Consider the following 25,885-nt stretch of genomic DNA (forward strand, 5'->3'; position numbering starts at 1 on the left):
AAAAGCACATTTTCCTCTAGAGTACAATAAACCTGTGTCCTTCAAAAATAGATGTCCTTCAGACGTCAATGTTATACTACAGCTCTCCACAAGGGGGCATATAAGCCACCAGGTGTATGACAAATTAAGTTTCTCTCTAACACAATCTCTAGCCAATCTATTCTGACATTGCTAACTCACCAATAATGACCGTGTTGTCATCAGCGATAAGCAGCTTGCTATGAACGTAGATGAGTTCAGAAACAAGTCTGCCTTCCAGCTCAGCATGAGTTCTCAGACTACAAAATGAGATGTAATTCATCCACTGGTTATCCACTGTAGGGAAATATAGAGGGAAAGAGGGTTAAATGCTGACCATGCAAACACACCCCTAATAAAAATGGCATCAACTGAAATTTAGATCATTCTGAAGGAGGACATTACTATAAGAAATGGGCACATATGGATGATTTGAGCCAGATTTTGAATGGGGGTTTTAAATATCACTTAAATGATTGTTTACATTTTAGCAATGTCATAATTTCTGTTTTTTCTTACTAAACCCATGTTCAGCAAGGAGTTGACCTCGGTAGCTAAGTTATCAGGGTTGCCAACTCCTACGCATTTGGCATGAGATACTCTCAATCTGCCTCAAAACTTGATAATTATTTGGTGTGAGATTTATTTAAGAAAATATAGCATAGCCACAGATCTGCTCATATGATCATCTTTCTGTCAGGTTGGAGATTAACTGTATTCTGATTTGTACCAGTCGCAATTTGACAAGTCAAAGTGCAGGGTTATAACCAGGTAATATCAGATATAATAATAAATAAAGGCTTGTATCTATAAATCAAGGCTTTGTACAGCTATGTTTGTTGTTATATCACTTTATGCCATTTAGGGTCATAACCTGCCCTACATTGTTTTTGCAAGTTATTTAATAAATCATTCTTTCTTATGACCTCTATCACGTTATGAATTGGACAACACCGAGAGGTCACTTCTGAATTTCTGTAGCAATATTTTATAAATGCTTAAAATGATAGTTCACCCAAAAATGAAAAATGATCTCTCTTTACTTCCGGTGTCATGAGAAATCCGGTCCCCCTTGGCAATTCTGCCCCCTTAGGACCCCCGCGTGATTCCACTGGCTGAAAAATCTCCTTATGTGTAGTTTTTTAGCACCTTATTACAATTCCTACAAAATCGCATTATGATTTATGTAGTTAGAACGTTGTTAAATTACAATTGATGTCTGTTAAATGATATGTTTTATATAGTAGTATATAAATGAGGCTATAGGTGGTGAGATCTACACATTGCTTGTGTCATTTTATTTTTTAGATTATTATACTGTACCCTTTCCACTTTTGTTCTGTGTAAAGTTAATAAATTACTTATACAAAACATGATTACTACATAACTGAATCACACATTAAAATGATAATTTATAAGCCATGATTACTACACTTTTACTATTAAAAAAGTACATTTCGTTAGGTATGTTAATAATTTACAAAAATAAAAGTATTGTTTTTGTAAAGCAGATGAAGACACAAAATTACTGACGTGTCTACAACATGAATATTAGTTTATTATATACTTTTTTTGTTAACTTTATTTTAAAAAATATGTTTCTATTTTGTACAACGTAATTAGCTTGCTATACCAGATATCGCAATGACAAATTTTTGAACAGGCATTTGTACTAGGTACCAATTGTGGTTCTAGGGGAGACCGAATTGCCAGGGGGGACCGAATTGCTCATGACACCGGTCATATGGTATGACTGGTGGGCGGGGTCCAGAAGATCTCTGCGATTAACAATTAGCAACATGACCCAACTTTAAACGATCCAATCAGATCTCGATGGACAAATTCAAATCCAGCCCTGCCTTATTTCATTTCAGAATTCGGTTTCACTCGGATATCACCACGTACACTGAAAAAAATCATTAATTCAATTTCCTCAATTTTTTAAGGTAAGTGGTCCCAATCAATTTATTTAAGCTTCATTTAAACAAAAGTTTTTTTTTGTTTTTCTTTTTTTCTTGTTGTTTATATTAGCTTAAATAAATTTATTGCGACCACTTACCTTAAAAAAATGTAGCAAATTGAATGAATCATTTATTCAGTGTAGAAAACAAGTCAATCGCTACTTCCGTTTCATGGCGCCTTTAAGTCACTTTAAATTATTCATTCTATTTATAGTGCATTATTTCTACTTGAAGTAAACCATATACGAAAATTAACCATGGTTTTACAACAGTAACCATAGTTTACAAGCAACACATTTTGCTGTGGTGTTATATAAAAAAGTGGTGAGGGACAGCAAACGCAAGGGAAAAAAAGGAAAAAATGATAAAGTTTGGGAAAAAACAGCCCTGCCCCGAAAAACAATAGTACCCTGCACAAAACACAATATAGACGGTTTCAGCAACAGTAACAACATAAACAAGCGGCTTTCGTGGTCAACACGTAACTTCCGGTAAACTCAGCAAAGAATAAATAACAACAAAGTACTTTATACATAGTTTATTTATATAACAAGTTAAATAAACAACACGTAGAATACATAGGAAACCAAAAACCTGAAACGAAAGTAAAGTTCGGACCACGTAATCACGTCACCGCACGTGCGTCCGACGAAACCGTCTATGCAGCGCAGCAATTGTATTGTAATTAATGTTTATAATGGGAATTGTATTGGTTTAAAGGGAAGTGTAATGGTCTCTGATAGTCTCATGTTGGGTTTTATCGGTGGGATGTTATCTGGCAGTTAACAAGGATGGTTTGATTGGCTAGTGTGATCGCTCCGTATCATACCAGCAGGGTGCTGTACAACATTCTGATATGTGCAGCGCAAATACATGCATCCGGAATATACTGTATACACCAGCAGTGTCTAATTAACACAGATAAAGACAGAGACTTACTTTCTTTCTTCAGTTGGGAGATTATGGAGTGATCTCCCCTGTTCATGGTCCTAAAAATCAAAACATGCAGACCATGACTTAAGGTTGTATATTACAAACATTACAGTATACCCTAAAGGAAAACGTCACCGTTTTTCAAGACTTTACTATGTTCTTACCTCAACTTAGACAAACTAATACATACCTATATTTTTTTATGCATGCACTTAATCTTTGTACAGCGCATTGTGAATGTGTTAGCATTTAGCCTAGCCCCAGTCATTCCTTAGGATCCAAACAGGGATGTATTAATGTGTCTAAGTTGAGGTAAGAACATAATAAATAATTTAAAAAAGGTGGTGTTTTCCTTTAACATAATGATTGTATTCCCATACTACACCACTTCCCAAAGCCATTCACATGACATTATTATGTTGTTAGTATGGTAGCAATGGAAAGCAACTTTACAAAGTGGTTAAATTTACTGTGTACTGTATAACATACATATGTAGAAGAAAAACGTCAGTAAGGAAAAATTTATCAAATTTTTCCATGTTTAATGCAACATGGAGGTGATTTTTTCCCCCATTCATTTTCCAGACGAGTGAAACAAGAATGTAACACTTTGCTGTGACTCTTTACTTGTGTGTAATGGAATGAACTTGTAAGACGGGAATAAAAGGAGCACTGTCTAACACTGTCACGATCCTCAAATGTGGTGACATTTAATTTATTTCAAATTGGCTTTTTTAACCAAATGATATGTAAAGAGTTATATTGGAAGGTTATGGTAGAGACGTGTGATAGATCAGGTTTGTCTTGTACTACTACATCAGGGCTGATGATGTATAGTGTTTTGCCAAACTCATTAAATCTTAATCAGAAGGGTAGAGAATGTTCCCGAGTTCACTAGGAAAAAATGAACTGCTGCCTCACTAACTACTGCTGTGCACTTGTGAATGACACGGCAAAATTGAGCTCATGCTTACTGCTTATCACACATTTGGTTTAACATTAAAACATTACTTTTTTTATAAATGCCCATGGTCTGAATTTTTCATCGGTGACTGTATTAGATGTTAGAAAGAAATAATACGGATTCATTTTTTTTGCTGACAGAGCAAAGGCCACAGGACAGGATGTTAACTAATAAAATATGTATTGCATACGTCACATCAACATAGACCAATTAAATACTGATGAATCCTGACCAGAGAGGAATAAACCTGCCCACCATGCAAAATATCTTATGTCAAATAAAAACGCACAGGCAGCAAGATTCGTACCTGTAATTGAAATGCATGACAGCCTGGAGTGCATTTCCTCCGCCTGTAGTGATGTCTCCCTCAAAACCCGGCAGCAGAGGAGTAACCACATACACACGAAACTTTTTATTCTCTTTGTGAAAAGAAAACAACAAACATCAGTTTTTAAAGAAAAGCAAGAAAATCTGATTTAAATTTTGAGCAAACTATCCATTTAAATGAAATTCCTGTGGCACCAATAGCAAAACCCATTTCTCTTAGCAACATTTTCCAATGCTTGATCCGTTTGCGCTCTCCAAAATAATAAATTCATTACGAATGACTTCTGTCCCAGAGAGCTCTCTAAGCATATTTAGACTATAGATCAACACTGCTATAACAACAGTGCAGTAAGTACTGAGAGTAATGCTTGGAAAGACTAAATGAAGAGTGGCACGTTTAGGTGTGGAGTGGATCCATATCTGGCTCACATCAGTGCAGTGGCAGGTGCTATATCCTCATTAGCCGTCAATGTGCGTTAAAGACAGGCCTGTCTCTGCAGCTGAGCCAGCGTGCATGACAGAAGGAGGCTTGTTTCTCATGTGAATCCGATATTTTGCAGGGAAATGCAGTTTCCAGGACTCCATTAGCATGGGAGGGTGGTGGTTTACTGTTTATCTTGCATATGCTTAATTGAAGATGGCAAGCAACACAAATATGCCTGATATATGGACATAGGCAGAGAATGTGTGATATACTGTATGTTGTATACAGGGCTGTCCTTATTTAAGTGACTTACTTAGAAATGAACTGCAAATGGGGTGAATCAGTTGGACTGTAAATTTAGACATTAGTGATATGAGCGAATGAGTGATTTCTACCAAAAACATTCAAAATCCACTTCAGGCTCACAAATCTGACTGAGTATATGCCAGTTTAAATGGGCAGATGTATTCATGCCTTCACATCTCCTCTAAAATATGAGATGATGAATGACAATCAATGTTACTGCATTAAGGTTATTGCACTTACTTGTGAGCTCTGATGATCCTCTCAATAATGGCATCGCCAATCCTGTTGTAAACAAGTTTGTTATCTGAGCAGCTAATGAAAAACTGGTTCTGAAAGAAAATACAACATTGAAACACAGGAACAAATTAGGTTAGTTAAGCGTTTCCTTAAACTTTTTCTGCCATTCCCCACTTTGGAGGTAGGGAAGGGTTCCGAGCCCCAGCTGTCCTCAATCGCCCCCCTACAAAATGGTTATCAAGTAGGCTTTAAGTTTAAAGGATTAGTCCATTTTCTTAAAAAAAATCCAGATAATTTACTCACCACCATGCCACCCAAAATATCGATGTCTTTCTTTGTTCAATCGAGAAGAAATTATGTTTTTTGAGGAAAACATTGCAGGATTTTTCTCATTTTACTGGACTTTAATAGAGCCCAACACTTAATACTTAACTCAACACTTAACAGTTTTTTTCAACGGAGTTTCAAAGGACTCTAAACGATCCCAAACGAGGCATAAGGGTCTTATCTAGCGAAAAGATTGTCATTTTTGACAAGAAAAATAAAAAATATGCACTTTTAAAGCACAACTTTAGGTCCGGCCGTGATGCGCCAGCGCGACCTCACGCAACACGCCATCACGTCAAGAGGTCACAGAGGACAAACGCGAAACTCCGCCCCAGTGTTTACAAGTGTGGAGAAAGAGGACCGTTCCGACGTTGTTGTATGTGGAATGATACTAATTAATGTGTCAGTTTATTGTTTAAAATGGTCCGCAAATGTGCGTTTCATATGTAACACTTAACTTTTCTTCGTCACTGCGCATTTACGTGAGGTCGCGCCGGCGCGCCACAGGATCGGACCCAGACGAGAAGCCGTGGTTTAAAAGTGGACATCTTTCATTTTTCCCGCCAAAAATGACAATCGTTTCGCTAGACAAGACCCCCATGCCTCGCCTGGGACCGTCCATAGTCCCTTGAAACTCCGCCGAAAAAAACTGTTAAGTGTTGAGTCAAGTATTAAGTGTTGGGCTCCATTAAAGTCCATTAAAATGAGAAAAATCCTGCAATGTTCTCCTCAAAAAACATAAATTCTCCTCGACTGAACAAAGACAGACACCAACACCCTGGATGACATGGTGGTGGGCAAATTATCTGGAAAATGGACTAATCCTTTAACTGTTGAAATGTATTTAATCACATTATATTGTAGAATATAACAGCATTAAACACTTTCAATAGAGGAAATAAATGTGCAAATGTATTATCACTTTGCATGAAATAAGACTTTGTTCAAAAGTTAATAATAATAATGCAACTTTTTGGTTTATTAAGTCCACTGTCTATCTTTGTTTTCTCTGCTGGTGCCGAATATCCAGTTTTCTTTTCATTCTGTGTCACAAACGTATCCATTGTTGACTTTAAACCCAATACAGCCGCCTAATATTAATAGAGATCACAAAAATGACAAAATGTCCTCCCGTTTGTCATGCCCCACTTGTAATGTTCCTATTCCCCACCAGTGAGGCCCACCCCACACTTTGAGTAACGCTGGTTTAGTTAATGTGTATTATGAGAGTTTTGCAATCTGTAGGCTTTTGGGGTGTGCAATATGTAGGTTGTTGACGTGTGCGATATGTCATTTGTGCAATTTGTAGGCCATAGGGAATGTGCAATATGTAAATTGTGTATTCTATGGGTACTATGGAGTGTGCAATATATCAGTTGTATATTTTATGTGTATCTTACAAGCATTATGGAGCGTGCAATATATTAGTTGTGTATTTTATGGGTACTATAGAGTGTGCAATATATCCGTTGTGTATTTTGTGTGTACAATGTGTTATAAATTGCAAACTGTCTTTAGTGTTGTCTCTGTAAAACTGCGGAATGGAGTCCAAAACAAAATTTCCCTTCAGGGAGAATAAAGTAGATCTTTAAAAAATCCTAAATCTTAATAGTTCCTCAGGCAGAGTGAGGTAGAAAAAAGATATTTAAAAAAATTAAAAGTAACAAAAATAAGATTATGTTTAAAAAAGTATTAAAAAGTGAAACACCAACAGTGTTATACAATGTAGCATGCATTTTGCATCATGACTACACATTAGGATACACACCAAGCCAATGCACACATTGCCCACGTGCACGCATCTGGGTCCAAATGTGCCCAAAACGTCCGTTCTGCACCATTGTGAGACAAGATATTTCTATACCAACAGAAAATTGGAAACCAAAAGAGCTAGTGACTGCAGTAATACAAAACATAAACAAAGCAGTGCTTGCAAAACACTGCTGCCTCTTGACTTCTTTTGCACGGGTTGGCTATGCGGAACAGCCAATCAAAATGATCAGACTTTCAGACGAGCACCACTGCCAATTCGACATGGTGAATTGGCCAAAAAAGGATGAGACCCAAAAAAATAAGTCAGACGAAGCTGAAAACCTGCGTCGGCTTGGTGTGTACCCAGCTTTAAAGGGATTGTTCATTCAAAAATGAAAATAATGTCATTAATGACAAACTTGTTAGACCTCCGTTCATCTTCGAAACACAGTTTAAGATGTTTTAGATTTAGTCCAAGAGCTTGTTGACCCTTCATTGAAAATCTACGTACAATTTACTGTCCATGTCCAGAAAAGTCACAAAAACACCATCAAAGTAGTCCACGCGACATCAGTAGGCCAGCTAGAACGTGTCGAAGCATCGAAAATACATTTTGGTCCAAAAATTAAAAACAATTACGGCTTTATTCAGCATTTTCTTCTCTTCCGTGTCTGTTGTGAAGCGCATGCGCAAGACTAAATCATGAGACTGCAGTGACGCGGATGACGTACGACATGGCTGACAGTCTGAGGGAGACACACGCTGTCTGAAAAAAAAGTTTGAAAAACAACAACAAAACAAAACAAACTTCGCAAACATGTCTGAGGATAACACGTCATCCGCGTCACTGCAGTCACGTGACTTCAGTCTCGCACATGCGCTTCACAACAGATGCGGAAGAGAAGACAATGCTGAATAAAGTTGTAATTTTTGTTATTTTTGGACCAAAATGTATTTTCGATGCTTCAACACATTCTAACTGATCCACTGATGTCACATGGACTACTTTGATGATATTTTTATTACCTTTCTGGACATGGACAGTATACCGTACGTAGATTTTCAATGAAGGGTCAACAAGGTCTCGGACTAAATCTAAAACATCTTAAACTATGTTCTGAAGATGAATGGAGGTCTTACGAGTTTGGAATGACATGAGGGTGAGTCATTGAGGACATTATTTTCATTTTTGGATGAACTATCCCTTTAAAAGAACAGCTAGATAATGGGTGATGGTTTACCTCAATGTAAATGAAGTGCTTGCTCTTGGCAATGACCTGAATGTAGGCATTATGAATGGATTCCTCGTGGTGTTTGATTCCTGCAGACCAGTCTGCTGCTGACCTTAAAACCTGAAGACAAATTCAAAGTATACATGTTCTCAACAGGGTTATGTCTTTGGTATTCAAATTTATGACCTCATTCTTTTTTTTATTCTTTACATCATTCCAGCATTTTTGGTTACGTTCATGGTGAATCCATACACAGGTTAATTTGCACAAATGAATCCATACACAGGTTGGGGTAGGGGCAATTTCTTATCTCCAATTCACCTAAATTGCATGATTTTGGCCTGTGGGAAGAAAACCGGAGAACATGCAAACTCCACACAGTAAGGCCACCTGACCTAGCTGCATGGGGCTCGAATCCAGGACCTTCTTGCTGTGAGGCTATTGTATAGTCATGAGCTTATAAACAACAGGTGTTTGTTTCTCACCTGAACTTTAGTTTGGACACAGTCTGGCACTTGGTATTTGATATCAGTGCCTGTGCTGTGTGATTTAGGCAGCAGGAAGGGGTAGGAAAGCGATCTGTACTTCGGCTTCATTATCTTCAAGAACAAAGAGAGAGGGAGTCAGTTTATTGTGGCAGAACCGAATAAGGCTACAACAAGTGTCAATGTTTAAAGTTGGGTTTAAGAAGCACACAAACGTAATTTAACCTGTCAAGCATAAAAGAAGTGTTTGGGTCAAAGCCCAGCAGCAGAGGCGTGGTAAATATCTTACCTTGGTAAAGTTCCAGCGCTGTATAAAGTGCCTGGCCACATCTCTGGCCGCGTTCCCGTGCACCACTGAGGCGATGTCGTGCCAGGGCATTCTGGGTGTTGTATACCTGTCAATAAAATCTACAGCCGAACACGGTATTACCAAACAAAGTTTTAAAGATCTGCAAACAACTTCTTTTATTAACCTAAACCCTAATTAATGATCACTGTAATGCGTAAAACAAAAGCTGCCAGGCAGTAAAAGTGTGGCTCACCGTCAAAAGGCTTATCCAGCTGAACCCAGTCTTTGTAAACAAAGTTGCAGTAGTCTTTGCCATGCCAGAAGCGCGTGTTCCCTATCAGTTCCCCAACTCCTGTTTGAAGACTGTGCACCGAGCCACTTTCTGAACAAACACAAGTCACAAAGTCACAACACCACCTTTAGTTACAGAACAGAAATGAAGGCATACACATACTGAACTGTACTGACATTTTGCACATCCACAAAATATTAAAGAATGAAGGTTATGAATAGACGATATGGTGGCTCACAGTTAGTGGTATAAAAGCAATTGTGCTGTTATGGCCATATATCATCACATACTCCATTAACAAACTCTTGCTCATTACTACATTTTTGGATTATATTAAGTGCATTATAAGTATTGCTTAATTGAGCAAAGAATTAGGAGCCATTATGTATGATTCAGTTCATATTTAGTACACTGGAAACAGTTTAGCAGTAGCTGCCAGTGCAAATGATTAAATAACAGACATTAGGCCAGGTAAACACTACACAAATTATCACATTTAAATGGACACGTGACAAACACGCATGAACAAAGCCATTAAGAGCCATGCACTTTATGTGTGGTGAAGCTGCTTTTAATGTAGGGCTGGGTATCGATTCAAATATTTCAAATCGATTCGATTTCGATTCAAAAGCTATCAAATCGATTCGATTTCGATTCTCGATTCAATTTTCGATTCCGGTTCTCGGGACGGTTTTTATACTTGATTCTCGATTCAACTCAATGAATATATATTTAATACAAATACTATATTAATAAAAAAGAACAGTGAACAGCAGTTTACAAGTGGGTAATTAATAAAAAGACACAACACTATCGTCGTCTTCTTGCTTGTGAAATCTAAAATGCTTCCATACTTCTGACTTTTTATGTGAAGGTGGCATCAACGTCGATGAAGCACCTGAAACTGCCATTTTAAGCACTGAATGAATGAAAAGTGAAGAAGACTAGTAATTAGATTAACGTTAATTTTACATTTAATGTTTGCAGAAATAAACATGAAAGAAAAAAAATCGATTCTGCTCTTTGAGAATCGATTTTGAATCGACCACATTTTTTAAAACGATTTTTTTTTTGCCCAGCCCTATTTTAATGCATCAATAACTTGGGCCATTTTGTTTTTGCAGGATCAACAAAATTAATACAAACACTAATGTAATATATGCAAGGAAGTATAGGGGATGTATGAGAATAATCTTGTGTTTTTTATATATTATAACTTCTGGTATAAATAATCAATATAATAAGAAAAAGAGAACAGTTTTTACATAGGCTCACATAGTCAGCATATTGCAGACATGGATTTTATACAAATGTTCAATACACAAGAAGTTAATATTGTGATTTACATATTTAATAAACTTTTCAGCAATGTAAACAGTTAAAAAAAATCCACAGTGAAAACACATACAGTAGCTGTTTTGGAGTATCATTTTATTATGACTTTTGAAAGTTAGGGATGTATGGATTTTAAGGATAAATCTGAGAAGTACTGATCTGCTCTTCGTCTAGACTCGGTCTCGCCTCGCCTTGATCGCGACGCAACCCCACCAAAGTCTTGGTCTTTTCTTGGTCTCGACACACTCTGATCTTAGTCTCGGTTTAGGTGGTTCACTGTTTAAGAATCGGTGACAATCAAAATCTCCTTTGTAATAGTTTTAATAATCGTGAGTTTGCATATCAGCTGATGCAGAATTTTAAGGTCATAGCAATTTCAGTAAAGCACATCTTTGCTGTCTAGTCTTTAAGCCAGTCTCAAACACACTTAATCCTCTCCCAGATCGACTGCAGACTGATCTATATTGTGTCACCTCTGACAAAGAGAACAAACAGGGGGAGCTAAAGCAAGAAAATGATGGGACGTTTGCTCAAGCAGGGGAGAGAGTCTGCAGTCACACCCACTAACAGCCAGAGATGATAACATCACTCCACATCCAGTAGAGAGAGAAAAAATAAGAGGAAGACTACAATGACTGACAGCAACAGGTAAAAGTAAATGCTTTAATTTTTTACTGATCCAAGAGATAATAGGAGTTTTTGCCAGGCTTTGTTCTTCATAATATTTAGCTATTATTGACTTCTTAGTACATGTACCTATATTTTAGGGTTATAAAGAATGAATTAGACCAACCCACCTAACAACTTTAGAGCACTTGTTAAAGGGTGTTTTTTTTAAATAGGCTCATTTTCCAGCTCCTCTACTCTTGATTTTTACCTTTTTGGAATCCATTCAGCTGATCACCGGGTCTGGTGCTACCACTTTTAGCACACCTTAGCACAATCCATTGAATCTGATTAGACCATTAGCATGACCAGACACGTCCTCGTTTTCTGGGGAAAGCCCCATTTTTTGGTGTTCTGTCCCCGACTGGAGCTGTCCCCAAATGTCCCCATTTTACAGCACGTCCAAACAACCAGGAAATACACTGAAAACCCAGATTATTAGTTTTTGGAGTCCCAGATCGGAGCAATCATGTAATGATTATTTTTACCAGCAGAGGGGGCCGCAAGCTACACTGATTACTTGATCGCATGTCACTGCTTTAGCGAATAAGAATTTACTACAAGACATGAGAAAAGCGTCATCAAGTTATCATCAATCAAGTTATCATAAGATATCAAAACAAAGTTATCGGTGTTAAGGTACTAAAGTAACTACTCATGTTAAATTATAAAGTAATAAACCAAAATGAACTGATGGTACTGAGCATGTGTTATTATTCCTTCTGTTCTTCACCTTTACAATGCTCTTCAATCAGCTGAAGTTGTACTTTTGAAGTAAATTTGATAAGGTATGTCATATCTGTGCGTTGTTTAAAAGAAAAAAATTGATTTAAGCTACAGAAATTGTTCAATTAATTGAATTAGAAACACTGCAAAGATGATTTTTTTACTTACTGTTGTTATCTATGAATTTAAAATGGGGACAAAACCTTTTTTGAGATAATTTTGTCTTTTTATTGTTGTGGATTGTTGGTTTACTGCCAAAAAAAAAGACTTTCATACTTAGTATTTTTTTTTAAAGTAAAATATCAACAAATTTTTAGATCAAGATGCATTTTCTTGATGAGCAAAATAACATAAGAAAATAAGTCTAGTTTATAGACAAAAAAATATCAAATTGATGCTTAAAACAAGCAAAAAAATCTATAATGACATGTAATTCAAGAAAAAAATCCTTACCCCATTGGCAGATTTTTTTGCTTGCTTTAAGCACAAATTCACTTAAATTTGATATTTTTTGACTTAAAGCTATATTTTTTTCTTGATTTATGTGATTTTGCATCTTGATTTAAGAATTTGTATATATTTGTACTGAAAACAAGACAAAAATACTAATACTCATTTTTTTTCTGTGAACCCATAACAATAAAAAGCCAAAAACATCCAAAAAAGGTTTTGTCCCCATTTTTAATTCATAGATAACAACAAATGAGATTCTAATCATATTTTGACCATTGAACTAGTAACTTACCCCGGTTTTCATTTAAAAAATCTGGTCACCTTACATTAGCATCGCACTCCAAAATGACCAAAGAGTTTTTTTTTCTATTTAAAACTTGAGTCTTCTGTAGCTACATTGTGTACTAAGGCTGACGGAAAATTAAAAGTTGTGATTTTCTAGGCAGATATGGCTAGAAACTATACTCTCATTCTGGCGTAATATCAAGGACTTTGCTGCCGTAACATGGGTGCAGCAGGCGCAATGATATGCAGTGCCGAAAATAGTCCCCAGCTATTGAAAGATTTTGATTGATTGAAAATTTTCAGGCACTAAGGAAAGACAGGTGTTTTGCCTACTATACAGTTAAGATCATACAGGAATTAAGGACCATTCACATTATGGATGCTAACGCTAACTATAACAAATACAGCTTTCTAAATGATAAAGAAAAGCCGATTTTACACCCCAACTATAACGATAAATATACAAGAAACGGTATCATTGGGATCATTTTCAGAAGGTTTTTTATGCAGCTGATGAAAAATAAACCATTGCCAATTAAAATAAATTAAAGGGGGGGTTTAATGGTATTTCAAGCATTCTGACTTATTAACACAGTTATAGAGTTGTTTCCTCATGCTAAACGTAGGCAAAGTGTCAAAAATGCAGTTGGGCGTGTTTCAGAGTATTTCTGTGCCGAATGCACTTCGCCAGGGTTCGTACAAGTTTCGGCTAATTTTTTTCGATTATGGTTCTAACTGACGTTTCAGGGGTTTTCGATACGTATCACTTCTTTATATGGGCTTCCGCCGGAAAACTTCCCCCGGAAAACCCCGCCCAGCCGTCAGTCAGCGGGAGACGCTAGAGCTTGCTAACAGCTTATCACGCCACTCAGCTTTGTTTAATTTCAAAAGTCAACAATGGCACAAGAAGAAGTGTGTTTTTGGATGTAAGGAGAAGACATCCAGCCTTATGGAAACAATGGATATAGTTTATTATCCGGATTAGCAGCGGAGTTTTGCGTGTGTGTTTGATGCAGTGGATTTTCAGAACCGGGTCATGACGAGTTACACGTGGTAAGTAAGACTTCTGTCTTATGTTGGAAATAGGCGCGTGTATATTATATAAATGACACGAACATGTAGTGAATCATACGTTATAAGTGTTGTATAGTGTTGCATGACTCGTACTCGCTCCTCCCGTGTTATAACTCCTCCTTCTTCATTTTTTCGTACGTTATCGGAAAGATTCGGTAAAGCTAATCTTTCTTTTATAAATCTGATTAAACTAAAGACTCTTCAGAGATATAAAGGATGTCATACTACTCTATAGGTACTCCAGATTGATATCAGAAATGCAGAAACAGCGTGTGTTACGTGAGCTTTAATATAATGTTATTGTCATTGTCCCGTGGTGTGGATGCTATTATAGTTATACACGCACGCACATATAAATATCTATATACATATACACACATGTATATACATATATACACCCATACACCCATACACACACACACACACACACACACACACACACACACACACACACACACACACACACACACACACACACACACACACACACACACACACACACACACACACACACACACACACACACACACACACTCACGCATATATATAGTTAAAGTGTGAACTGCCCTCTAATCATAATCAGACAATGAGAACTGACCCAACATTGATTGTACGGGCTCATTGAAATCTTATATTTTTCCACTAGTTACAACTGTGTCTCTTACTGTTTGAGCTATCGATGCTGCTGATACTGTCGGTATGATGAAGACCACGCTGGAGATGATGGTACAGGCTAAAACGTGCCCTGCGAGTACGACCAATGCCTTTCAGTTTGGGCAGGTCCACCGAGTCACCAACCATTGAGCGGCTTCCATTTCCACTGGAGGAAACTTTTTTCTTGGGTGTGGATGAATTTGAAGCCTAAACAGACATTTCCACAACATTACAGCTGGCAGGAAAAATCAAGTCATAGACATACAGACATAAATGAGTTAGGTGTCTCATCCATGGGTGTGGCAACAACACTGCAGCCAAAGTAAGTAATAACTGGCTTCATACAGTACACGGCAATGGCTGTTTTGTGCGTGCATGTGTTGTCTCTAACCTCTTCGATCGCCTGGGTAACAGAACGCGTGACGCTGCCCACATCTGTCAACCGGTGCTCACAATCATCCCAACGACCGTACGCAAGGTCAATCCCTCCCACAAAAGCAACCGATTGGTCAATCACCACAATCTTCTCGTGATGTGCCCATAAGTAGACAGAGGATGACACGTGATCAGGGTGTCTCATCACCTATTGAAAGGGAGGAGTGTTATTATCTGTAGTCATAAAAAGATACAAGCATAATAAGTCATAAAAAAGGTTACCTTGATGTTAGCGTGAAGGTGCATCAGCGTTCTTTTGCTGTATTCGCTATTGATGCCGAGTGCCAGCTCTACTTCCTTATAGAGCATAACAAAGATTCTCACCCCTTGTTGCTAAAATTCAACAAAATTAAAGTTATGAAGCACTTTTTAAAACTAATTTAGCACAGAACTTGCATTTTGGGATGAAATCTAGGTAAACTTTATAAAGAATTGAAACAGTAAATGCATAGGGGCTGAAGATGTTCGGCTTAGCTACAGTACAGTATGTAATGAACAGACATCATGTATCAGTGAAATAATTTGTTTGAGGAGGACAGATGTTCCAATACCGAAATCTGTGGAGGTTTCCGGCAGCGGGCTGGGTTATTAAAGTTTAAATGATTTCCACCATTAAATACTTCACATTAACGTAAAATTATCATGGGGGTGGCATCAATTAATAGGAAAAATGAAACCACATTGAATCATTTTCAGGAGACTTACAGCCTTGCGTTTCAAAATGCAGTCTAACCTCCAGCGATTGCCCTCCATCACAGGTCTCTTCAGAAAGATCTCCGGGCTCAACCTGCACACCACAAATCCAATGAAATATCAGGAACTCGCATATATGAGCAGCATGTGTGTAGAGCAAAAATAAAAAATGTATATGTTCATAGTCTTGTTGTGCATATTGGATATAACTATTATTGAGCTGAAAATAGTCATTTAAATCAAATAAGGGTGCCCATGTTGAAGGTAAGTTCTCAACAACACTGTTGACTTATATTTAGTACATAACATCTACTTTCAACAATGAGTCAATTCTGAATAATACCGTACAATCCTCCCATACCGTTATCCGTGTGCTCTTCCAACTTGACTTTAAATACATGACTTGAATGTTTGATCTTTCGCACTCAACTTGCACAAAAGTGTTTCAGTGAAAGCCATTAAAACTACATCAGAAACGCATTAAGATCCTCTTGCATAGCCATCCACCCCCTCACACACAGACAGAATCAGACCATTGGTCTATTCAAGGCGTGATATTTTTGAAATAAGGAGGAATGGAAACTCGACACCAGTGAGGTGAGAGATTCTCCTCATGAGACTGGTGTTGATCTACAACATACAACTCCCACTCGGAGCCCATGCTTCACTTTCACAGGCTCTCCATGTCAGATTAGAAAGCCTATCGCTTTGGCACTACAGCTCATTACAGTGTACATACCATAAGTGCATTTTGCACTAGATGAGTGGGTGCTTTTTTAAAGATGGTGTGTGTCAATTTTAGCAACATCTAGCGGGAGATTGTGATATTGCAACTTGCAGCTCACCCCTTAAAGGGCACCTATTGTCCGATTCACGATTTTACAATTCCTTTGGTGTGTATATTAGTTTGTGTTAACAATATGCAAAAGGTTCATTCTCCAAAGTAAAGATCGTCTCCAACGTAAATCTCTTTTCTTGGACTACAACAAACACACGGATTGTAGGCAACAGTTTACTTCCTACTTCCTACATTATCATAATTCCTCCCGATTCGGACTCAGCCTGTAAGTTAACCCCTGTTAGCATTGCATTGCATTGTGAGCGAATCTTTTAAACATGGTAAGGAGCGTCACGTTTCTGGCTGACGTCAGAGATATTCTGGCCAATCAGGGACACAGTGCTTTTCAAATCGATCAGTTTTGTACAAAATCCGTGCGCTGCAGGAAGAGAGTGAAATCTGAAGCTACAAAATGTACGGTATGTGGAAAATAATGTGTTTTTTTAACCATAAACTGTGCGAACACATATTATACCAAATACACAAAATAATGTCATTTTTAGCAACGAAATATGTGCACTTTAATTGTAAAACACATATGGTAGCTGCCATAGGACAAACATGTCATCGTCTGAGACAACATAGGGATGAAACATGATGGCTTTAATGTAAGGGGACACGTGGTTTATGAAAATAAAAATGGCTTATTTTAAAGTAATAAAAACAATACAGTTCAATATGTAAGGTCTTTATACACCACTGATAATATAGTTATGTATATTCCAGTGGCGGCTCGTGACTGCTCATCCGAGGGGCGCTAATTCAAAATAAGTGTTCAGAGTGTCATGTGTGTTGCTTGCGTTTTCAAAATATGTGTTTGTTGCGTCTTGTGAATCCTGTGCCTCGTGTGTTTTGTCAAAATAAGTGCCTGCTGCACGCGCGTCAAAACAGTTTATCAGTTTATGATAAAAGAGACGCTCGTGTTCACAAAATACATGCAAGACACTTCCTTAACAGTGAACTTTGATTACGCATGAGATTATGCGAGTATCTGGCAAACGTGTGCGTCTCTTTTATCATAAACCCTTTAGACGCATCTGCAGCAGACACTTATTTTGACAAGACACGTGATGCACACAGGATCTCTCGATGCACAGAACACATATTTTGAAAAAAGGGACCACACACATTACAGCCTACATACACATTGTGACAAACTTCGCATCGAGCAAACTCGAAAAAAGAAGTCACCAGCCGCCACTGGAATATTATATTGCATTTCTGTCAAGAGATCCTACTAAAAGTTACACAATACACTTTTAAACCAAGCAAGCCAAATATTTCTGGTACAATAATCACGGGAGATTTTGATACTTTTTGGGACATTACCCTTAGCAAATGTACATTAAAATTTGGAGATATTGAGTTGTTATTTTTTTAATGATAGTTAATTTACATTTTTCATAATTTTTATATACAATAATTGAAAAGGTTATTATATTTTGCCCCAATTAAAAAATATATCATTAATTAGGAAAGAAAATTTAGATGATGTTACAATGCCTGAAAATTTTATGATGCAATTACAGGTAAAGTATGCAACTGAACAATGAACCAATCAACCAATGAAAGGCCATTGCTGCGTCCGAAACCGCTTACTTCCATACTATAGGCGAAAAGCAGTAGACAAGGCGAGTAGTATGTCCGAATACATAGTATTCCAAAAAAGTACCAGGATGACCTACTGCTTCCGGCTATGTTTTGCAGCGTGCATACGACGGACACTTCACTATCCCATGATGCCCTGGGAGCGGAGTTAAGCAAAGGAGAAGAAGAGGTGAAAGCGCAATGTGGCTGTTTTCGCGCATGTATGACATGACATGATGACGACGTATATCACGTGATGTATCAACATGGCGCATGTAGTATGTCTGGATCGCATTCATACTACCAGGATTCATACTATACAGCAGTGGTTCCCAAACTTTTTCAGCGTGCGGCCCCCCTTGTGTACGGTGCATTCCTTTCGCGGCCCCCCAAAGAAAATGTGACAAAAAAACTGTTCTAAAACTCAACAATTAAATAAAAAAACATTAAACTATACAAAAAGTTGTGCGTTTGGTTAGTAGCCTTATTTTTTTTAGGTTTAATTACACAGAATTCATGATAAATTAATGAATTTCATAAAATGTCATAAAACTGGGGCCCCCCTGGCACCATCTCGCGGCCCCCAGTTTGAAAACCACTGCTATACAGTACCTACTGTTTGAACGGTCAGTAAGCAGGTACTTCATCTCATTCAGAACCTACTGTACAGTATGCGGTTTCGGACGCAGCCCAGGACATGGGTGGAAACATAATGTGACCATGTCACTTTTGTGATTTACAGTTTTCTAAAAAAAAAGCATCTACCTACATAAAATAAATAACATTTTGAGAAAATACAACCTTGATATCTTAAATATTGACTAAGGTAATATGTTAATAAGTTAAATAAATGAGTGAACTTTGCAGCGTGCCAGTTTGATGCTCTTAATTTCATAATTATATTTCACTGTGTAGTATTCTTGCTAAAATGTATACATACCACCAGTCTGTAATGAATATTTCCTCTTTGGCCTCTTCCAGTGCATTAGCAACATCCTCCATGTAAGTTTTTCCATTCACATACCTACAAGATCAGATTCAATTTCAGTATTTCTTAATGATCAAATATCATAGGATGAAATCAATCTAATAAGTTACTAAATTGTACCATTAAATGTACCATTTAGAGGGTATGTCGTTCTCCTCTGGGGCAAAAGATCCAAATCGGTGGGTCCTTAAAAAGGCATTGCCGTGATTCCGGACAAAGCTTTCAATGGCCTGACCCCACCACCGGGCATGTCTGTAACTGGTGAATTTTAACACCAGTTTCCTGTAAAAGACACACACACACAATTTTTAAATCTTCATGGGGACTTTTCATTGAGTTTTGTAATGAAGCTTATTTCTTCTAGCTCATAGACCAAACCTTAAAGAAACATTTATTGCATATTTCAATTCTAATTCTGATGTTTAATAAGCCATTTTTTCTACATGGACCATTTGCTGACCCCCACAATGTAGATCATTTCAAGTTTTAAGAATCTTGTGGAGACATTTGGTACCCACCAAACAAAACTTGACCTACGCACACAAACCAGCTATTTTTGAGCTGATAGACAAGTTACAAATATCACATTAGAAATTAATTTTAGATTAACCGTCTCATTAAACGTACCTAGACAGGTTTTCTATGCCCACTCCATGTTTGGTCTCTGTGTGTTTGGAGTCCATATTGATGCTGAACTCATTGTCTACCAGTAGGACAAATGAAATAGCACCGGTGTCTGGCTTCATATACACCAAAAAAGAGTCCTTCACAATAAGCCATCTAAACACAGAGAACAAATCAGTAAATCATTAGTTGATAACAGTGTTTTGAATGCTCTGTGTGCCCAACCAAACAATAAATGTTACGCTCGTCTCAGCATGGGTACATTTGTAGCAAAAGTCACATTACAAAAATACATTGTATCTGATTTTTTATATAGATTTTTCTTTTATGCCAAAAATCATAGGATATTATAAAGATCATGATATTTTGTAAATTTTTATAACCTAAATGTTAAAATTTATTTTTGTGAAGTTGCTAAAGACTTCATTTGAACAACTTTAAAGGTGATTTTTCTCAATATTTAGATTCCCCCCTTAGATTCCAGATTTTCAAATAGTTGTATCTCCTTATCCTAACAACACATCAATGGAAGCTTAACTTTCAGACAATTTAATATAAATAAAAAAATTGACCATTATGACTGGTGCATGGTCACAAATATCACTCTGTGTTTTGAATGAAAGTGAGAAGTGTTTTCAATTCATTTTGTGGGACAGATTGTGGGATCAAACAGTGGCACAAAGAAGAACACTTATAATACATGGCACAAAGCTACAGCACTTTGTAAGTGGCATTGATTTATTTCGCTAAAGGGCAAACCAACTCTCTAACTTCAGAAACTGGCAAGTGCGGTGCAGGTGTGGCAGGGCATACAAACAAATCCAACACTTACACTTGACCACACAAATATATTTGATTTGGTTGGTCTATTTTAAAGTGACACTTGCATTATGCTGGTGGTTGGGCACTAGAGGGTAAACACCATATTATTTTTTACCTAATTTGCCAAGTAGATATACTGTAATTGTAATCTCCAAATGGGGCGGTACCTTAAAAAGTGTGCAGTTAGCATCTATCCGTCAAGTAGAGGAAAACACAACCCGTATTTGTAGATCTCCGGTCTACAATTATACCCTTCTCGAATGCAAACCATATTGTATTTGTGGAACGAGAGATAAACAACATGTAAGTCTCAAATAACACAGTACTGTGTGTGCACGCTATACACCCTCCCTGCTTTTTGTAGATAACACTGCTTAAAATAATCTGGCAAAGCTTAAAGCTCAAAGTGGAGAGCACAGCTATCTACTCTTTCAGCTTTTATAGACTTAATTGTTTTAGGTAGTGCTTTAAAAAAAACTTGTAATTACAGAATTACCTCTTTGACCAGCGATAACAGATTTCATTGTGGCCACAGCAGTTCATGCCTGGGATTCGGTGACCTCCGGACCTTTTATATACAATGCCTTCTCTGAGAAGAACAAACATAGTATAGTGTTAACAAGGAATCTCATAAATGTTTTTTTAAAAAAAAAACTCTAATAAATTACACACTGTAAAAAATCTTTGCTGCCTTAATTTTTTTGTTGAAGTCAAGTCAACTTACTATTATTTATCTTGACAAGATATAAGTTGCTACAACTTATAAACTTGTACTTTTCAACTATATTTTATAAGTTATAAAAACTCATCTGTAGTTATAACAACTCATATATATTAAAGATAAATAATAGTAAGTTGAAATTAAATTTGAACAAATTTTTTTACAGTGCATTTATTCATATGAACAATGCTATTTATAAAAAAAAATGCACAGATGTTAAACATCCAATGCATTACACATAATCCAAATTAATGTGATAAAAATATTGTCATAATAATAATTTTCACAATAATGCATTAAAATGTTAATGGTCATAAAAATTGTTAATTTAATTTATGTGAAAAAAATTATGTTTGTATTGATTTTGTATAATTTTTTTTCTTTTTTTAATATTCACCCTAATGTTGCAAACAATTCTAAACATAGCCCAAAATCATTTCGGCACCATTCTTAAAATTGTTGGTTATTAAGAGACAACACCAATACAACAGCTCTCCAAAACAGATAGAGTTTGTCCTTACAAGCCTTTAGGGCCCAAATCCTGAATGAAGGACAACTGGCTCACATCAATAAACTCCATCTAAAAAAAAAGAAACAATTCCGCTTAATACCAGTGAGACAGACATACGGTTTCAATTAAAAGAAATTGACACTAAATCCTCAGCTTTATTGACCCTCTGAGGATATTAAAGTGAAGAGAGAAGGAATTTTAAGGGGAGAGATAGGAAAAATGGGGTGAATTACGGTTGTCCTTGATTAAAGCTGTTGGGATAGCAAAAAGTGGGCTCAGAGACCTGCACATTAGCATGGTCAGGAGGACACACATATTGATCCTTACACACACTGCTTCATTACAGATAACTCAATGTGTGCTCCATAGGGCTTAAATTCTCTACATTTACTCCATTGGGTGGAAACTTAAATATAGTGAGCTTACTGTTGCATAGTATTTTCTGTACATTGTCATCTTTAGCAGCTTGTTTAGGTAGTCTTCTAGTTGTTTCTGTAAAGAAAACGAAATGCAATTGTTTGATTAAAAGGCACAGGAGGATTTTACCACTAGAGGTCGCATTGCAAACTTTATAAAGAAAAAAGTGGAACAATGGGAGATGATGTTTTCACCATCCAGAGATGAAATTTGCTAATCATCTGTATATGGATGAGGTAATGAATAAATGCATTATTATCGGTATGTTAGATCAGTGGTTTTCAAACTGGGGGCCGCGAGATGGTGCCAGGGGGGCCCCAGTTTTATGAAATACATTCATTTATCGTGAATTCTGTGCAATTAAATAAAAAAAAATAAGGCTACTAACCAAAAGCACTATTTTTTTGTATAATTTAATGGGTTTTTTTTATTAAAATGTTGAGTTTTAGAACAGTTTTTTGTCACAAATTTTCTTTGGGGGGCCGTGAAGGAATGCATCGTACACAAGGGGGGCTGCAGGCTGAAAAAGTTTGGGAACCACTGTGTTAGATCACATAATTTATGCCATTAAAATCAATTAACTGCAACAGCTGCGTGCTAGATAATGTATAACCACCACTTCCGCATTTGAACACTAATGTTGCCATATACACTCATAGAAAGGATTGTTAATTTTTTACATATCTTTGTGCGTTAAGCTTTTAACACATTATGTGTAATTTTAACACATTATGTGTCATTTTGTGTTGATTTTGTGTTAAAATATAACACAAGTTGTGTTAAAAGTAACACAAAATGTGTTGTTTCAATAATAACACAAAGATGGGTGGATTCTGGGACAACCGCATTTAGTGTGTTTTCCCAGAATCAACACTAATGTGTTGTTTTTAACACATTCGTAAGAGTGTAGTTTCTACAAGCGGAAACAGAGGATAGGGCGGATATTACTTCATTGATAGGCAACAATGATAAGGGATGAGCGATTATTTAACATACACACTGTGGAAGTGTTTTCTGGATATTTTATTAAAAATATCTTACATATTTTGACTTTAATACATTTGTTTAATACATTGAGTCTCTGGAGTAAAAATGGCATACAAAATCTACACAGCAAAATGTACTTTTAGCAGGTCAGCTGACATTTTTTTTATGTGGTACCTAGCTTATCATAAGCTAATATGTGAATTTATTATTTATTATATAGACACACATACATGCATACAGTACAGTGCAAAAGTCTTAGGCCACCATGTCAGAATTAGATTTGTTGTTTTTGCAATGTTATAATGATCATATATACTTGTTTTTCGGTCTCTTTAATGGAATACATCCAAAAAAATACAGGACATGTGTATATAGTATTAAAAACTGTATAAAAATGTAAACTGATGTGTCAAGTTTTTAGGGTAAACTCCCCTTCCACTTGAGCAATAGCAGGAAACTGCAGGATCTCTTAAATCTAAATGAAATTAAATCCTAATTTCTAATTTTAAAGAAATTAGTCTTTTACTTAATTCTGCTCAAAAACGCTCAATATGTGTTTAGTGCCAAGAGAGGTCACACTAAACACAGACGATCCCTAAAGAACACATTTAGGCCTGAAAATTTAATATTTTTGTACATATTTCCTGTATTTTCTGTTTGTATCTTAATAAAATAGATTGAAAAATAAATATGGATGGACATTAAAACTTCTAAAACAACAAGTCTGGTAATGGACTTTTGCACAGTACTGTATATAAAAGTAGCATTACATAATTTGTGGGAACGTATGGGATTTATTTACCACTATTTATCTGCTCATGAAAGGCGTCAAGTAATTTTTCCCTTATTTGCCACTACTTTTTGCTTCTCAGAACAGGTTGGTCTGGTTCAGATCTCTTTAAATGAGAATTTTTTGCACTATCTACTGTATACAGTAGCATATGCAGTAACATACTTTTAAACCCCAGGCTCCAGACACTTTTTAGCCATTTAAAAGCTTACCCTGTGTAATAGCTCTTACAGTAGCTATTGTGACACAATCTGTGAACAATACTCCTGTTCTCATGTGACTCAGACTGATGATGTGAAAACCAGAGACTCCACTGGGTGTTGTTCCTACATGTTCTGAGAGCACTACAGCATGTCCATGATATAGGAGAGACCCGACCACAGGCTTACACACCCTGTGACATCACTCTCAACATGTTCTGTAATCACTTTCACGTCATGTGATCAAGGGTTTGTGATTCAGTGACTCACCCTCCTGCTTGACACTTGCTCTTCTCGTACCAGCTCGTCTCTGCCCCCACGAGGAAGCATGGGCATCTGCCTCACCTCGCTCCTCTTGATACTCTTCCTTCTCTCGGTATGACTGAAAGAAAGACAGAGTATTTAATATCTGATACAAAAGAGGCCACAATTCAATAGCTGGGTAATCTGAGAAGAGAAGCAAGTCGACAAAAGAGAAATGGGAGGAGAGGGCAAAGGCAGATAAAAAAGATGATCAATGAAAGAATACGAGCAGCGCAAGTTATTATAGCTCCTATAAGAACGAGATTAACTACGCTGTTTATATCAGATAGATCACAAGTTGTCAGACAAGACCTTCTGTGACCATCTTTGGTTGCTTGTTCATTCTGTACGTACTGTAGGGCTATGTTTACATGACAACAATGTAGTGAATAACAGAAAAGTTATTCATTTGTGTTTATGTAGAAATTACGACAACACTGTCAATAAGATCCGCATTTATACGGATACGCGAAGATGACTAAATCCACTGTCTGGCAGGTCAGTAGATACCAATGTTATCTTGACAAGAAACAGTACAAGCCTGTGCACATACACATTTATCTACAGAAAGAAAAATACAAACAATCAATGTAAAAGCATAGCAGTTTTGTTTAGATCAGTGTTTCTCAAACTTTTTCAGCCCAAGGACCACTTTATCTTCCAATTTTTTTCTGAGGACCACCTAACAGAATCCCACTCTAACACTCCCCCAAAAAACAACAAAATAGGAAGGATAAACTAAATTTAAGTTTAATATGCAACTGTTTCAAGTCAAAAACTAATTTTTTAAAAAACAATGCAATGCTATGTTCAGAAATTATTATATGAATTTTATTTCATTTGAAAAGTAAATGTGAAATGAGTTGCAGCTTAATATGAACAACAAACTGCACATGTGAAAAAAACTGCAATTAAACATACTATAACAGCCTAGGTCCCACTTAATGTCATTCCAAAGAGCCCTTAGTTTAAAACTGAGGTGGTGGGTATATGAAGTCTATGGTTGTAACTATGGTAACAATAAAATGCTGAAAAAAATGTTCCCCTTAATGTCCAATATCACTGAAATTACAGGGATTTTACACATGAACAAAAACTAGTACATTACAAAACTAATAGATCTGTGGCTTTAAGCTGCTTTCAGTTGACGTTTGATCTTTTCTTTTGACTCCTTTTTTGGTTTAGCCAATCGATCCATTTTTACGTTATCAAAACAGAAAGGCAAGAAC

The 25,885-nt window shown here is 36.7% G+C and overlaps 1 protein-coding gene across 1 annotated transcript in view; it reads right to left on the minus strand.

Annotated features, from left to right (window-relative positions):
* pld1a (phospholipase D1a) overlaps positions 1–25,885 on the minus strand; it is a 53,636-nt gene that overhangs the window by 5,878 nt on the left and 21,873 nt on the right. The window contains exons 5-23 of the mRNA XM_073875590.1: positions 24,624–24,728; positions 22,386–22,451; positions 21,970–22,028; positions 21,224–21,316; positions 19,909–20,061; positions 19,414–19,563; positions 19,234–19,317; positions 15,881–15,962; positions 15,398–15,508; positions 15,132–15,323; positions 14,752–14,947; positions 9,509–9,637; positions 9,256–9,374; positions 8,967–9,080; positions 8,491–8,601; positions 5,174–5,262; positions 4,184–4,297; positions 2,919–2,968; positions 181–315 (exon numbers count right to left, since the gene is read on the minus strand). Of these exons, the coding sequence (XP_073731691.1) occupies positions 181–315; positions 2,919–2,968; positions 4,184–4,297; positions 5,174–5,262; positions 8,491–8,601; positions 8,967–9,080; positions 9,256–9,374; positions 9,509–9,637; positions 14,752–14,947; positions 15,132–15,323; positions 15,398–15,508; positions 15,881–15,962; positions 19,234–19,317; positions 19,414–19,563; positions 19,909–20,061; positions 21,224–21,316; positions 21,970–22,028; positions 22,386–22,451; positions 24,624–24,728 (2,152 nt within the window). The remainder of the gene's footprint in view (positions 1–180; positions 316–2,918; positions 2,969–4,183; positions 4,298–5,173; positions 5,263–8,490; positions 8,602–8,966; positions 9,081–9,255; positions 9,375–9,508; positions 9,638–14,751; positions 14,948–15,131; positions 15,324–15,397; positions 15,509–15,880; positions 15,963–19,233; positions 19,318–19,413; positions 19,564–19,908; positions 20,062–21,223; positions 21,317–21,969; positions 22,029–22,385; positions 22,452–24,623; positions 24,729–25,885) is intronic.

The sequence above is a fragment of the Misgurnus anguillicaudatus genome, chromosome 2 (genome assembly GCF_027580225.2).
Source record: "Misgurnus anguillicaudatus chromosome 2, ASM2758022v2, whole genome shotgun sequence".
Taxonomy (NCBI): Eukaryota; Metazoa; Chordata; class Actinopteri; order Cypriniformes; family Cobitidae; genus Misgurnus; species Misgurnus anguillicaudatus.